This window comes from Lepidothrix coronata, unplaced genomic scaffold, assembly GCF_001604755.1.
Source record: "Lepidothrix coronata isolate B3197 unplaced genomic scaffold, Lepidothrix_coronata-1.0 Scaffold12, whole genome shotgun sequence".
Taxonomy (NCBI): Eukaryota; Metazoa; Chordata; class Aves; order Passeriformes; family Pipridae; genus Lepidothrix; species Lepidothrix coronata.
Genome location: NW_016690192.1, coordinates 3279213 through 3295028, shown reverse-complemented (window position 1 = coordinate 3295028; position 15816 = coordinate 3279213). Strand labels below are relative to the sequence as shown.

The 15816-nt window shown below is 48.1% G+C and overlaps 2 protein-coding genes across 2 annotated transcripts in view; one reads left to right on the top strand and one right to left on the bottom strand.

The window, feature by feature from the left end:
- Positions 1-7271: 7271 nt before the first annotated feature.
- On the bottom strand, positions 7272-12415 carry TCEANC2 (transcription elongation factor A N-terminal and central domain containing 2). The gene is made up of 4 exons (XM_017805577.1): positions 12299-12415; positions 11422-11563; positions 10043-10236; positions 7272-8237 (listed from the first exon to the last, which is right to left on the bottom strand). Exons 1-4 carry the CDS (start codon positions 12398-12400, stop codon positions 8049-8051), a joined length of 627 nt encoding a protein of 208 aa, XP_017661066.1. The 5' UTR covers positions 12401-12415; the 3' UTR covers positions 7272-8048.
- Positions 12416-12681: 266 nt separating this feature from the next.
- Positions 12682-15816, top strand: part of TMEM59 (transmembrane protein 59) — an 8405-nt gene continuing 5270 nt past the window's right edge. The window contains exons 1-2 of the mRNA XM_017805292.1: positions 12682-12936; positions 15097-15231. Of these exons, the coding sequence (XP_017660781.1) occupies positions 12718-12936; positions 15097-15231 (354 nt within the window). The 5' untranslated portion in view covers positions 12682-12717. The remainder of the gene's footprint in view (positions 12937-15096; positions 15232-15816) is intronic.

The window sequence follows — 15816 nt, the reverse complement described above, 5'->3', positions numbered from 1 at the left end:
GATGCTGCTTTCCAGATTTCCAGGGCTTACAATCCCAGTCCTGCCCAGGGTGAACACATACCCCAAAATTAGCCCTCAGCCCAGGCTGAGCACGAACACAGCTGCCTGAACAGAGTCACAGCTCGCAGGCCTCGAAACCGAGCCTGAACCCAACCTCCACCTCCTTCCAGTGCCTGAAAAATCCAGGCAATAGGCAGCCGTTTCCCTTCCCAATTTGTTTTCCTCTGTCTCAATCTGTCCATTTGGCTCGGGAATGCAATTCTTGCGCTCCCTAACTCTTCCTGCACCTGCTTCAATTTGTTTTCCCTCTAGTGCTGCTGCTTTCAGGAAAGTAGCGTTGTTTGCCGATGGCTGCAAATCATCCTGTCAATTATTTCTTGCTGAATTCTTGAAGGTACAAACCATCCCCAAATATTGCTGTATGCCGAACAAATGTTCTCCATGCTCCCACCCATGCTTGGGGGGCGGACCATGGAGCTGTGTTGTAGGTATCTCCACCTGGCACAAACAGATGTAGCTCACGTAGATGCTCCCAGGTGGTGTTTCTGGATGTCTGTGGGTGATGTGATGAGATGAATTTGCCATGCCCTGGAGCTCCTCATTTGATCTTCGCATGTTGTCTTACCTTCTCTCAGGACTCACTATGAGTGCCTCAGCCGCCAGCAGCTGGAGGGGAAGAGAACAATCTTCCTCTCCTCTCCTCTGTGTTTTCCTCCTTTCCAGCACATTGAGGTGCCCACTGCTGTGAACTCTGTACCAGTCTCACTCCTGAGGTCTGAAAACATGAGCAAATCCTGTTGTGGCTTGGCAGGCTGTGGTGCCATGGAGCCTGAGATGCTGGAGTGTGGAGGTTTTTGTAATCCTGTAAAGATGGCCTTGGCAGGAGGGGCTGGCTTCTCTGGGACCTCAGTGATACCAGACCTCCACCCCTAGTCCCTGCAGATGGTGAGCTCAACAACCCAAGAGCACGAAAATAGGAGTCCTGTGGTCACCTGCCCCTCCAGAAAACTGGGGATCCTCATCATGAGCCCTGCTGGATGGCTGAATAGCCCCTGCCTGCCTCTTGTGCCATCCCAACACAAAGGACATTCCCCTTCAGCATCACAGAGGGGGTGGCTGTCACAGAACAGTCTGTGTTCATCCTAGTGTGGGTCAGAGCCAGCATATGGCAAAGCCACAGGAAATCTTGCTGTGGAAGCAGGGTGCACACAGCCCTGGGAGCCTGTGTAGGGGCTACCCCCACTCCAGCCTGTGTAAAACACACTGCGGTGCAGGGAGAGATCTTAAAATGCCCCAGCATAGTTGATCAGGGGCAAAAAATGGAGCTTGAGGGCAGTGGGAAATCCAGGAGCCATTTTTTTGGTGCTGTCTCTAAATGTGAATGAATCCTAAGGAGGGGACTGGGTATCTCTGAAAAGCATTGCACAGCACAGCAAACCCCTCTTGCTGCTGAATCCAGCATTTAGCAGGGACTGACAGGATAGTCCCACCAGTGAAAGGCTACCCTGACCGATGTCCTGCTTCCCTCTGGGACAGTTCTGTACATCAGGGCATCAGGGGAAGCAGCAGCAAAGGAAAAGGATGATGCTTGAGCAGCTTTTCCTCCTGGATTGCACCAGCCCGCGGATGCCTGAGAGGGTGTCTGGGGAGGGAAGAAGGCACAAATCTGCACATGCCTCCTAACGAGGAGCCCTCCTTAGGATTGATTTGGTGTTTGTTGGTGCAACACGTCACCAAATGCAAGATTTCTGAAGGAAATATTTGCCAGTCCTGTTAAGCTCCATTAAGGCAATGTTTTGAGAGCCTGTTGTGTATGTAGATGGGAAACAAGGACAGACCCCCCCACGCTGCCTGCAGAGCTTCGCTGCCGGTTAATTGCTGGGTATAGAACTGTCAGCTTGAGACCACAGTTACAAGATTTGACAACTGAAAGAAACTTAAAGATATAATTAACCTTCTTGGTGGCCCAGATTTTGCTGAAACAGGTGACTGTTGCAGCCGCTCGTGTCTGGTGGGGAGCTCTCAGCACCCAGCAGCATCCAGCCCTTGCCTGCAGGACAGGCACCTCCTTGCCCATCTGGAGCCTCCAGCACCTCGCAATTTGCACGGAAAAATGCTTTTCTGGGTAGCTGTTGGTATTGCACTCAAATAAGGAGTTGGACCAGGTCCCAGGGTCCAGCAGCAGAAGGGACCACTGCTGCACTCACCCCAGGGAGGGTTTCCAGCTCTGGCTCCGGTTCAAAGTTGCCTGAGCATCCCTGGGTGCAGCATTCACCTGCACACCCCTGTGGATGCAGGACTGGTGCTGTGGGAGCAGCTCTGCTCCCTGAGCCAAGGGGATCCCCAGCACCCCCAGCCCTGCAGGGTGTTATCCAGGGGCTCATGGATGGGGTGATTAATGCGACTTGAATGTTTACAAAAGACTTTTCCCAGCTTGTTTCTGCCCGCATTTGCAGCTGCAGCTGCCACCAGCAGCGAACCACTCAAACCGATCATCCTGCTCTGAGCAAGGAAAGCCTCTGGTGCTGGCTGAACAACGGCCCTCTCAGCCTCCAGTCATCCTCCGCCGTGTCTCAGACTCTGATTTTCTCCATTAGGTTTAGGCATCCAGTCTCTCCCTGCTCTGCAGGAATTTGCTCATTGACATTCCCTGTTAAACCACCTCTTCCCTGACACACCAGCTGGGGAAGGGGACAGTGCAAGCACACAGCCCAGAGAGAGGGACTGCCCTGGTCACTTTGTGAAACAAATCCTTCTTCTCATGTAAAAGCCGCTCAGATGAGGGGCAGAGATATCAGGAATCCATCACCAGTGGTCCTTCCCTCAACCGTGACTGTGGTCCTCACACATCAGGCCTCAGTTTCCCTCTTTAGCGTTTGCTTGGTGCTTCCCGAGCAAGCAGGAGAGCAGCAGGCACAGGGAGTGCTCCTGTTACTCATCTGATTATTTATTTAGAGCATGATGACTCGACTGTGCCGGGCTGGATGCAGCCACCCCATTGCCTGGCTTTGCTTATGGACATGGAGTCGCATCTCTCTGGAGCAGACAAAGGCTTTGCTGTTGTGCAGGAGGGAGAGCCTCCATTATCCCTCTGCAAACGTCTGAGTGCAAATCAAGTGAAGAACTGTTGGAAAATTGTAGATCATAGAAAACAGGACTGGAAGAGCCCCCAGGAGATCAACTGGTTTATTCGTCTCCTTCCCTGGGGGAATTGCTCCCACCGGAGAGAAGCTGAGCTAAAATATCCGAAAAATCCCAGCCATGCTTTCCATTTTTTCTCTATTTACCAGAAGGTTTTCCTGATGTGTCACCCTGGTGGGGTGTGCTGAAGGGGGTTGTGCTTTTGCACTGCTGAGTTGGACAAATGCAGCAAGGGTGGAAGTGCCCCAAAATGGGCACTGCTGCTGGCACAAGACCCTGCTCCCCCTGCCCTGGAGCATTGGGCAGGACTGGCCATCCCACTGGGGAGCCCAGCAAGCACATGATGTCATGATCCACACCACGAGAACCTGGCAGCCTTGGAAAATCCCGTGGCACCTGGAGCAACTCCATTCAGGTGCAACTGTGATGGCTATGAGTAGCCGAGAGGAGCCTTAGGGTGGGAGGGCTCTGCTAAGGCTGCAAATTCAGCACAGCTGAATCCAACCCTGCAGCTGAACCCAGTCTGGCTCAGAGTGTCCCTGATGGCCCCAGAGCTGTGAGGCTTGGAAGGAGTGGGGTGCAGGATGGGTGCCAACCTTGCCTGAGCTGGTATCGATGCTCTGCTGTCCCCCTGGAGTCACTTGGTGTGAGGCTGAGCAGCACCACAGCAGGGGTTGCTCTGGAGATTTTTCCCTTTCCCCAGGAATGCCAGGAATGAAGCTGGCCAGGCTTCCCTAATCCTGCATCCTCTCCTCAAACATTTATGGTTAATTTAGCAGGGACTGGCCCTGGGGCGAGCACAAGGGTAGTTTGTTGGCTGGAGCAGGAGTGGGTTTGCTGCTCCTTGGGGTGGTTTTCTTGAGGATTGGTGTTTAAGGCCAGGAGGCCACCAGCAACTTTTCCACCAAGCCAGTCACGGCCCCCCAGGACCTTGGCATGGATGGGTTGGTGGGTGTTACACTGAGAGGGGGTCTGTGCTGGGAAGGACAGAGCTCACTGCCCGTGTACCGGGTACTGCAGCTGGAACAGCAGTGGGAAGTTGGAGGGGGTCATGCCTGGTGGGTACAGTTGAAAAGGCACTAGTCAAGCAGCCCAGCCATCTGGGAAAACATAATGGATCAAGCATATGGACAATTAAAAATGCAATGATGGCATTTACCAGGAGCGGTTTTCCCAGCTTATTTTAAACCCTGTTTCCCGGTCATCACAGCCCCAGGGACAGCAAGGTCCTCCCCCCCTGCTCGTGGGGATTTTGGTGTATGGAGGCTGAGTGGGGCATTTGCTCCATGATGGGAGTGTTCACAGCTGGATTTTGAGCTTGCAATCATGCCTCTGCAGCAGGTTTGGGGGGTGCAGATTTGATCCTGCCTCCTGTCTGCAGCTGGTTCTGCATGTTGCAGCCCTCCTCCTCCTCCTCTTCCTCCCTCCATCTGGGACAGGAGTGCAGTGTTTGCAATGCGAAAAGTTGAGCTGAGGCAAAATATTTGCCACAGCAAAAATGGTTTTGGCTTTTTTTTTTTTTATTTGCCACTGGGGCTGGCTGTGCTAGAGGAACAGTGTTTGTCCATTATAGGAGCACCCTTTATAGGGAGATAACTGCTTGCTAGATAATAATATATAATTAGCAAGGATCATTCCATAATCTAGTTTAATTGACAGAGACCATGGATGTGGTTCAGGGGCTGCCAGCACAATTAGGGCATCATTAATTGCAGTGTAACCCTGGCATAGGCTTCCCTTTTTTTGGATCCTATGGCATATCACAGACCCTTCATGCCTCAGTGTCTCATCCTGTGAGATGCCAGTTCATCCTCCTGAATGGTGCTGGGCCCTGTATGGAGGAACAAGGCTTTGGTGGCTGTGGCCAGTTGGGCTGGGGAATTCCCTCCCTCTACCTCTTCTTTTCTGCTTCCCTCTATCCCTCCTCTTCAGTTCCCAATTTCTGCTCCATCCTATGATCCTGCCCTCCTGGTGTGCTAACTTCCTTGGGAGGAAAGTTCCTGCCTTGCCAACCCTTCATATCACAGGGCTGCCAGAGAAGCAAACGAGATCTAAAAGTCTGGGTTCTTTGTGCAGAAACCTTTGAAGAGCCTCTTGAAAGATGAAAAAAGGTGAGCTGCTGCACACTCTCTTTCCAAAGGACAGGGAGGGTCTTGTCTACTCCCATCCTGTTTTGCCCAAGTAATTTGCAGCAGGACAAAGCTCTCCTGAGCTGTGCCTGCTGGTGGGGAATGGAGCAAGCTGTCACCTGATGCCTTCCCAAATTTTTCTCTTCAGAAGCCAGGGTCAGAAGTCAGCTCTGGCAGGGGTGAATTCCCTCCTCCATCCCTCCTGGTGCTGCCCTGAGCCCACCCTGTATTCCCCAGCACCAGCAGCATGGGGAGGGGGATCAGGAGAAGATACCAACTGAAGATGCTTCCTTCCTCTCTTTGCCAGGTGCAGCAAGTCTCTAGAGGTCTGTCAGCTTTAAGTACCCATTTGCTGAAAGAAATCTGTAGGCTAGGCTTAATCAGGGGAAAAAAAGGGAAAAAGTACAACTTTTCTCCCGATTGGGTGCCGCCCTCATTCAATGTTTCCCCTGTAAAAAGAGAAGTGGCTGTGCCAGAGAAACTAAGCACAAGGGAGCCCCCACTCAGCCCTTTCATCCTCCCTTTTAATCTAGAAGGGTTTCCCCAGCAAACCTATTTAGCAGGTAACCCAAGGCATAAACAAATGCAGTTGTGCAGGTGAGGTTGGTCCAAGGGGGGGACTCTGTTTTTTAAAGCCTAATTAAAAACTTAATTACTGCCAGATATCAAGTATCCTGTTGTCACATTCAGCATCACCCTTTGGGAAAATTAAGCCCTTTTTGGCCTATTGCTTTTCCATCTCTGTTTTTGTCTTCTTTCTCCACCTTCCTTTGTTTTTGTCCTTAAAGTGGTTCCTAGTTCTCTGCATTCCTCCTGTCCTGTGGGTCTTGAGTCCAACCCTCTGGACTCTTCTCCAGTTCCTCCAGACAGTCAGTTTTATGCAAAGGTGAGTCTGTGAATCCTCAGCCCAAATGTTACTGCCAGCTTTAACATCAAGATAGAAGAGCTGGACCCAGAGCTATATACAACTGAGTCCCTTTGAAAACAAGTGGGGCAAAAACATTAGCCATTAAATAGAGGAAATTTATAGGGGAGTTTTCTGCTTGTGTACAGTAACTCTGCATCCCTGAAGTTAATTCTTAAGTGAAAAATATTGGCACGGTCAGACCGTGTGGGAAACTTCTCTGGCCTGGCTTTCATTAGACCAGAAGTTCCTAATTTTCAGGACTTTTGCTTCTCGCATGCTACCTAACTAGAGAAAACAACAGTCCAGCACCAGGAACAGAAAGCTGAAAATAAATAAATACTGCAGGTCTTGGTGTTGCAGCTCTGATGCAAAAGCTGGGTCGTTCATTGATCCTGAACCTCCTCTGTGACAGTCCAGGATACATGAATTCAATTACAGCTGTGCAGCTCAAAGCTATTTAAGTGGGAAACGGAGCTGATTACTTGTAAGAAGTAAATTGAGGGGTTTCACATCTCTTGCTACAGCCTGGTCAACAAGTGTTAGGTCTTCACTGACATATTATCCATACTGCCACCACTCATGTATCTGCCAGCTTCTGCCTCCAACACACCTAACATCAGTTTTCTACAAATGAAATGTTTGTTTTCAGAGAAGTCAGCTGTTTGAGGATACCTTTGCAATATGTACAGGAAAAAATGGTCTTGCACTGGCCCAGGCAAAACAAAACGGGGTTTAGATATTTTTATGAGAACCTGCTATTACCTAATTAAATTTATGGAGTTCGACACCTCAGGTAAGTTTTGGGTGTTTCTTCCAATGTCTGCAATGGAAAAAAGTAATTAGCAGATCCAAGTAAAGACAGTCACGTTTTAGGGTGAAGATACAAACACCATGTCTGTCACAGATTATGGAGAACAAGATGACTTGTGGCACTAAAGTAATCAGACCAAGTATGAGGCAAGATTTCCAGTTTTTAATAACTGGAAGGAATTTAAACAATAGTTAGTTGCTTAGATCTGTTCACGTTATCATTCTGAACCGTGTTCCTTTTGGAGGGAAAAAAAAGCCTTTAAAAGGAATAATTTTCTTATATCCCAATTTTATTTAGAAAATTCATTACAAGTTTTTTCACGTTGCAGTAGGAACAAGCACCACATTTAAATCATGAGTGAGGTATGGAAGGCTGAGTGAGCTGCTCATTGAACAGCAGAGGCATTAGATAGCACCTATACTCTGGGGCATTTTGATTTTCACTCCAGAGCTTTAGAAAATGCCCCAAATTGTAGGATGACTGAGCTGATGGAATAATAGAGAGCAAGTTACTGAAACCCATTTTGCATCCAACTCTGGAATGTTGCAAAGGAAAATCACCTGGCTTGGCAAAACAGCTCTTGCCACAGGCAGGGCCCAGCTGCAGCAGATGTGGATGATTTAGGGCTAACTAGAATTTGTAGTTATCCACTAGGAATCTCCTCCCGTGGACCAATTACCCCGAACTCCCAGTATTTCCTAACAGCACAGCACAGAGTTGCTCCTTGATGTTATTCAGCTGATTCCACCTGAAGATCCACATCAGGGATGCAGCTAAACTGAGCCATGACAAAGGGGCAGAAAGAAGAACCAAGTGAATCAGCAAGGATGGAAAATATACAGCAGAGCAGAAGAAACTTTTCCTGCAACAAACCCACATGGATTTCTAGCAAGTCAGATTTTCAGCACCACTTCCACCATTAGTTTTCCCCTCCAGCAGCCCTGTTCATGGAGTGGTGCTGGAGAGTCAAGTCACACTGTCAGCACTCCTGCGCTCCTCTCACCACAGAAGGGGCTCCCTGTTCTACGGAGCTGTAGGCACAGGAAGTTCTGACTCGGGATCACTTTTTATGGCTCTGTACAAAGGCAGGGACAGTGAGTGTGCCAGCCTTGACTTCAGCTCGGATCTCAGGTTTGTGCTTTAATGAGAAGACAAGAGCTCGCACTGTCCTGCGATACGGCGCGTTAATGAGGCGGGAAGAGAGATGAAAAGCTTCTCGCTCAATATTTTCAGCCAGTGGGTGATCAATCTGAAAACAGCAAAGTATAAAATTAGATCTTTACATTTAATAAGGAGACCAACTGATTGAAATTGGACTTTGGTGCTTTTCAGTGTTTCTTCATTAATCAGCTTAGATTCAAGGAAATCTACTTCCCATCACAAGTGTAACAGGAAGAGCAATTTAATTCCACCCCAGCAATTAAGGAACAAGGCGACATGGTCAGTAGCAAGGAACATGTCCCCATCTCCAGCTGGGTGGCAGTACTTTGCCATCACAACAGGAAACTAATCCGTGACAAGCTTTGGGTATCAAGCTCAACTGCAATTATAGACTACGCTGTAGTGTCTCCATAAAGCTCACTTTTGGTCTAGCTGATAGAAAGTACCTTGGATACTATTTTAAACTTAATTCCAACAGCAACTCTAAGATGTGCCAAACACTTGGCAACTCTGCCTTGTGCTATAAAGGGAAATGTGGGCCCTCTGTGTGTAGAAGGAGGTGTAATTAAGAACACAGAAAGGGATTTGCTAAATGTTAATTATGTAGTTATTGCTTCAACATGTGCCAAAACCTGTAATTTAGCACAGTTTAGGAAAAAAAAATCCCCCACCCATAAAGAAATGCTTTTAGTTTAATTTCCCTTTTGTGAGGGGGAATCTCCCATGCTTTGCATGCAGGAGATTCCAGTTAGCCAGGTGGTATTCCTCTGAGTCCTTTGCCCATGCCGGTTTTGCTACCCATCACTTAAAAGTCCCTCGGATTCACTCAGCCCCACCTTCCCTTCTCCTTTTTGTCAGCCTCTCAGGTGTCCCTGCTCCCCATTTGCTGGACCTCTTTGGTTCCTCTGCCTTTATGAGCAGTTTAAGTCCTGCTGTGAGCTCTGCTTGCACATGTGGTGGTACCCACAGGTTATTCTTCCTTGCTGTGCTTTCAGGTGAGTCCTATCCAGAGGCAGCTCTGCTTTACCCAATTCTACTCATTTTAGAGTGGTACCATAGTCTTGATGTTCCACAGATTTAGACTTTACTTCCAGTCTTATCACCATGCATAGATGTGATTTCTGAGTACTAGGTTTGACCCAGCAAAAGTGAGCTCCCACCCTTCTGAGGCATTCCTACAGCAAACCATCCTTCTGTGCTGCCCCAATCCAGATGCACTGGAAGTTGGAGAGGTTGTTCTCACAGCTAGAAAACACACAGCTTTGAAACTCTTGAGTGCTTATCACTTGACTTGCCATTTAAAGGATAATTAATGGATAAGTTAAAAAGGATAATTATTATGGCATTTCATAGACCAAGCAAACTAGTCATTAAGCCTTACAGCAAAGCTCTGTTCATTTACTTAAAGATACCTGAGGGATCTGGTATTTATCACCACTTTATATACTTTCAACCTTGTCTCTGTTTTTGCAATAGATTTAAATTTACAAATGTTTAATTAGAAAACACCCAAAAGGTCCCACTGTTGCTTTCACAGCTGTTGAGTAGTAGGGAAAACTTCATGTTCTATTAACTTCCTTCTCTTGTATAGCCCAACTGCAGTAGATGCACAACTGATCTGTTGACTGGTTATGTAAATGAGAGCAAATACACCTTGCTTACAATTAGCACATTGACTTGGTTAACAACCAAAATAAAATTATCTGCCTTGAAAACAAAGCTGCTCATAAATAGGGATGTGCTGTGAATCACTATAAGTAGGAACAGGTCACCTGGTCTTGTCCCCGCTCTGCAGGCAGGACCAGCTTGGCAGTAGCTGTGGCTGGGAAAGGTTTAACTTGTTCCTACAAGAAGTAATTCCTTGAGCTAAAGGCAAATGGCTCTGAACGTTACCTCCAAATCCAGGGCTTCACAGAGCAGTTTCCGTGCGTTCTTCCTGAAAGCCTCGGACTTGGGATCGCTCCTGACCTCGATTGAGGGCCTGTTGGAGTGGTCCCTGATGAAGGTTCTCCACTCTGTGTAAATATCCTTGGCAAGGCCAGACACGTCAGGATCGGAGTGTTTGCGCATCTTGTTCACTGTGTGACCTGGAAAACAGGAACAGCTCCCTTGGGATTGGCAGGTGGGCAAAATACAATGGACACTGGCCGAATCATATCAGGGCTAAAGCAGCCACACATTTTTAACTGAGGCAGTGTCAGCAAAACAACCAGAGCACTGACACAAACACAGATATAAATTTATTAGCCATTAAGCATGGAGTTCTCGTTCTTTGGCTTCTGCTGTGATTTTTGCCTGAGCAATTAGCAAGGAATTGTGAAAATTCCCTTCCCAAGTCAACAAGGTGTGGAGTGACACTTATGGAACACAAGGCTATGCTGATTTTTTTACACAGATCCTGGATCTGGTGAAAGCTTGTGAGCTTGGCCTACAAAAAATCCTGGTTTTCACCTGGAAACCCCATTAAGGAAGCAGATGTTGCTGATGATGGCTGTAGCATTTTAACACCACGGTGACTCCAAGCAGAATCCTTCCCATCGACAGGGCCAGTGCAGAAGAGGCTTTTCTCTGCGAGGAGACAAAAGAGAGCTTCCTGCTCTCAGAGGGGTGTTTTTCTCTGACCAGAAGCGCTCTTGGCCAGGAGATGTCACTGTTAGGCTTCGATGGCTCTTCCAGCCCAGCCGACTGCAGGCAGGCACTGGGAAAAACCTCGAGAAAAGCCTGAATAAAGCCTGAACGTGGCAAATGAAACCACAGCTCAGAAGACGGAGAAAAGGGCGGATCGCTTCTCCTTTTCAAGGGCTCTGTGATTAGAGATGCGGCTGCTCTAATGGCTCTAACAGGAGCTGCCCATCTGCTGGGGATTCCTTAGGGCAGGGATGCAAGAAGCAGTTCTGGGTGATCTGAGGAGAATTTCTCACACGTCCAGTAGATTCAGCCAAATTATATAAATGAACCACGCCTTGGATGGCAAGAGAGCACTCTGACAAACAGCAGGAGAAGGAATAAAACACAGGGACCAAGAAGTGCTCTTCAAAAATCTGACCACAAAAAGGGGTGATGCAGTATTGCCTGGGAGGAATTAGAGGACAGCTTTTTCAGTACCAGCTGGACTTTTTCAGTACCATCTCTGAAAACTGCAGGCTGGATATCAATATTTCATTGGCAGTGACACTAATTTCTTTAAAAGCTTCCAAACTAGTCTCTTTTGTACTGACAAACCAAGCAGACATAAGACAACCTAATATTCAGTCTAGATAGACAAGATATACCTATTTTAGTGGAAAGTAACACTTCCTTGGATGGTATTTTCTTCTTCAGCTCCTCCAAAGCCTCCATCAGGTTCTCTTTTGGTTGCCCGGGAAGCTCAAGTATAGACTTCCATCGTTTTATGTCTTCCACAACCACAACTCTCTGGGAAAGAGAAAAGCCATTAGGAAAGCGGGATATTCTTACGATAAATAAGGACAGTGATCTCAGCTAATGGGGCTGTTATCAACACATGAATTATTGATCATGGCATGGACCAGAGCATAGAATACACGATGGCCTGGGAGCATGGATACTTGCTTGGGATTAGAAACCTTCTGCAAATCAAGACTGAAGTAACCAGAAAGCAAAGTAAGAGGCTTCACCTTGATCTGCCAAACTCTGGCCATGTAACAGCAAACGTCTGCTAGAAAAGAAGTGTTTTGAATTTAAGGAATCCATTGTATAAATGTCTCTAAATAGGAAAATGGATTAAGAGGGAGGCAGGTAATTATCTTTAGTAGGCTGGCAGAATCTGAATCCTGCTCAGATTTGCTTCATATTTAAAATAAAGACAGCAAGGTGAGAAACAAAGCATTAAGGAACACGAATGCAGACCCAAGTACGCTGTACATCCACAGTCTTTTTCGCTGTTTTTACCGTGGACCTTGACAGAACAGACTGCAAAGAGTGCGAGTCTCATATTTTGGATGTGATGCATCTTACTCAGCAGCAGAGCCCTCTGCACCTGTATAGCTCCACTTCCCTATTCCCTGTGAGGATCCCATCTCACGGCTGCCAAGACTTCGGTGCAGAGCTGGCACCGCAGGCGTCCACACAGCGCTCCTCCCACCGCCACCCCGCGCTGCCCAGTGACCGCTCCCCCCGCCGGTGACCTGCCTTGAGGGACTCGAGGGTGACCTGCCGGCAGCTGCGGGGCTCGGCCGCGGCCGGGCGGGGGCTGCGCGGGCCGCGGGCACTGCGCACCAGGAACCGCTCCATGCTGCCCTGGCCGCCCTCCCCCACGGAACCCGCCGCCCTCCCGCCATTTCCGCACGGTAGTTCCGCCGGGTGCGAGACCCTATAGGATGGCCGAGGTTGTCCCGCAACAAGGACTACACCTCCCAGCAAACCTCGCGCGGTGGGTAGTACGGCCATTCCGCCATTTTCGTCCGGTAGTTCCCCCCTGCGGTGATGCCCTATGGGATGGCCGGGGGTGCCCCGCGCGCGGACTACACCTCCCAGAACACCCCGCGCGGGGCGAGGGTCACATCTCGCGAGGGGCGGTGGACGGCCGGTGCCGGGGCGGAGGGGCGAAGATGGCGGCGCTGCGGGGCGGCCTCTCCGTCCTGCTCCCGGTGCTGCCGCTGTTCCTGCCGCTGTTCCTGCCGCTGTTCCTGGCGCTCCCGACGGGAGCCGTCGCCGCGGGGCCGCTCCCCGCCGCCTCGTCCTCCGAGGCCTTCGACTCCGTGCTGGGCAACACGGCGTCGTGTCACCGCGCCTGCCAGCTGACCTACCCCCTGCACACCTACCCCAAGGTACGGGCGGGCCCTTCCCGGCCCCACCGTCTCCCCCGGACCCTGCGCGGCCCTTCTTTTTTCTCTCTCCCCCTGCAACTCCGTCTCGTCCCTAAAAAGAGATCCTTCCCTATAGAAATAGATGGTTAGGCTGCAGCTTGCCAGTGAAGCGCTGTTTTCAAAGCACGGTTTTGTCAGTCCCGGGTGCTTTTGTGGGTTTGGGGGGGGGAGGTGTGGTTGCTGTTTCCTCCTGTTCCTAAAGAGGCAGCTGTAATTTGGCTTGGGCTGCTGCATATTTTGGGCACTAAAACAGAGCTGTGTTGGTGGCAGGGCAGAGATCCTGAGTCAGGGCGCCAGTGGGGCACTTGGGTGGTGAAGGATGAAGCATAAAAGGTGACACAAACAAGTGGCTCATCAGAGCCTTCATGGAATTTTTTTTATCTCATGAGAAAATACTGGAATAGTGTCCGATGGGAATTTAATTTCGTACCGCAGGGTTTGCTGTTGGTTCAGGCTTTGCACAGCTTTGAACTGCAGGCCTGAATTTGGAAAATCCAGGACCCAAAATCTAATCCTTCCTGTTTCTCTATTAGCAATAAACTTCATTATCAGCTGTGGCTGTGTAGCAAGTGGAACTCTTACCCCATGTTTGGGATTTCACAGGAGGATAGCAGGGAAGTAGAGCAGTGCCAGGGTTGGGTAACAGGGCTTTGCCTGCTTTCCTGTGGAATTCAGTTGGATTTTGCAGCTGATATTGGTATCCCCACGGAAACAGGTAACAGGGAGTTGTTTGGAATATTAGTAAATTTACATGTGTACTTATGGCATGTTTTGGTACCTACGTGAAGAGGAAGAACTAAACCCGAGAAATTAAGGCTAAACATTACCCTAATATATTTCCATTGTTTTGGTGCATTGGTTTACTTCCCTTGCAGGACTCTGTCAAGTTCAAGGAAGGCTGATATTTCTTTGGGTTTTATTGTACTTTTGAATTTTGTTACTTTTTGAATTTGAATTTTGGTGCGTGTTGTTGGAGCTGTGGACTAATACACTCACCCCTTTCTTTACATTTAGTGTTTGTTCTGTTTGTCACAAAACTACTGGTGGAATTGAAGGAAATCATTTTAGTTGTCACTGGAAAGTAAGACAAACTTCATCAAGACTGCCATAGAAACCTGTCTGCTGGAGCTGATTTCTATGGATATTAAATTACAGAACACATTTTCTGCAACAGCATCACCCACCTTGTCAGTGTTAGAGTTGAGTTTTAATTTATATTCGCAGTTTTCTGCTCTTGTGCCTTTTAAAGTGTGCAGACCGGTGCTCTCAGCAGTGGCCAGGTCATTTACAGCAGGTTGTACATGAGGTGTGGTGTGTTTGGTGGTTGTTAAATTAATTCAGAGTCTTGTTTGCCACCTGTGCAGTCATTTGAGTGGGTGATGGTTTCGTTGGTCTGGTTCATGGGTCAGTGGCAGGGTGTGGTCAGAGGTAGGACACTCACCTGACAGAGGCTTTAGTTCTGCAAGGTGGAGAACCCAGTCTGTGCACATCCGTGCCCTTGCCTTTGTGGACAGAAGAAATACCAGGTGTAGGATTTCTATATTTGCTTAATTTTAATGGTTGCAGTGAGAAAGCACTTTTTCCCTTCAGTTCATTATAAAAAAAATTCATGTTTCTGGAGCTGGTTTGTCAGCAAACAATTAACCAGGGTACTGGTGTAGTACTTCAGAAGATAATCTCTTATTTTGACAGTTCTGTGGTGATTCTGACTAGAGTCTGGTAGATACATTGTAATCACTGTCAAAATCAGGGATTTTTTTGTCCTTTCCTTCTGGGTTCTACTGTTTAAGTGATACCAGAGATTTTCTGCTCTTTGTAGGGTTAAACATGAGCATCTGGTAAAAAGTTCGCTTTGTGGATTGTAGGATTGGAATTACAAAACACAGTTTGCTATTCCAGGTTTGCCCACCACAGAATGGAGAGCTCTGTTTGAATTAAATCCATAGGGATGTCAGTGTTACAGAGCTGTGGCTTGGGTTTACTTCGGGTCATGTTTAGCTGGGTCGTAGGTCTGGTGGAGAGGAGGAGGACAAAAAAAACCCCAACCAAACAACAAAAAAATGTTTTCTGGCAATTTGTTCTGGACTGGAGGGATGCAAGCCTGTTGTTGTGCCTCCCCAGGAAGAGGAGCTGTACGCCTGCCAGAGGGGCTGCAGACTGTTCTCCATTTGCCAGTTCGTGGACGATGGCGCCGATTTGAATCGGACCAAACAGGAATGTGACTCTGGTAAGACCTCGGAACTCCTTCAACATCCTGTAATCTGAAGGCATAAAGGAGGGAGGAGAGCAGGAATCTCTGTTCTCTGTTGATTTCTCCTTACCTGATCCTTAGTGTTGTTGAATTTCTTAAGTGTCATCAGGAAATAAATTCGAAATACTTCATTTTACTATAAGCAGTTTGTCCTACAAAACACAAAATGACTGGGAAAAAAATCCAGTCAAATAGTTTTCCTTTTATGTGACAATCAGTCCCATTTACCATTCCTGACAAACTTAAGTACAGAAGTGAATTGTTCAGATGGAATAAGAACACAGATCTTGTGCCTTGTAAATCATGGTTTAGGCTACATCCTGAGCTTTCCTTACAGCTAAACCCTTGGGAATTAGGTACGTTTTGTTTGGAATAAGCCTTTAAATACTGGTGAACTAATTCTCTCGGGGTTGTCTGTTTAGAGCAAAAGTTTCACAGTGAAGATGAAATGTAGAATCATTGAAGTTGGAAAAGACCTTCGAGTCCAGCTGTTCCCCAGGACTGCCAAGGCACCCACTAAACCATGTCTTTTAAATACCTCTGGGTATGGTGTGTACTATGGGTCAATTAATAGTGGGTTTGGAATTGTA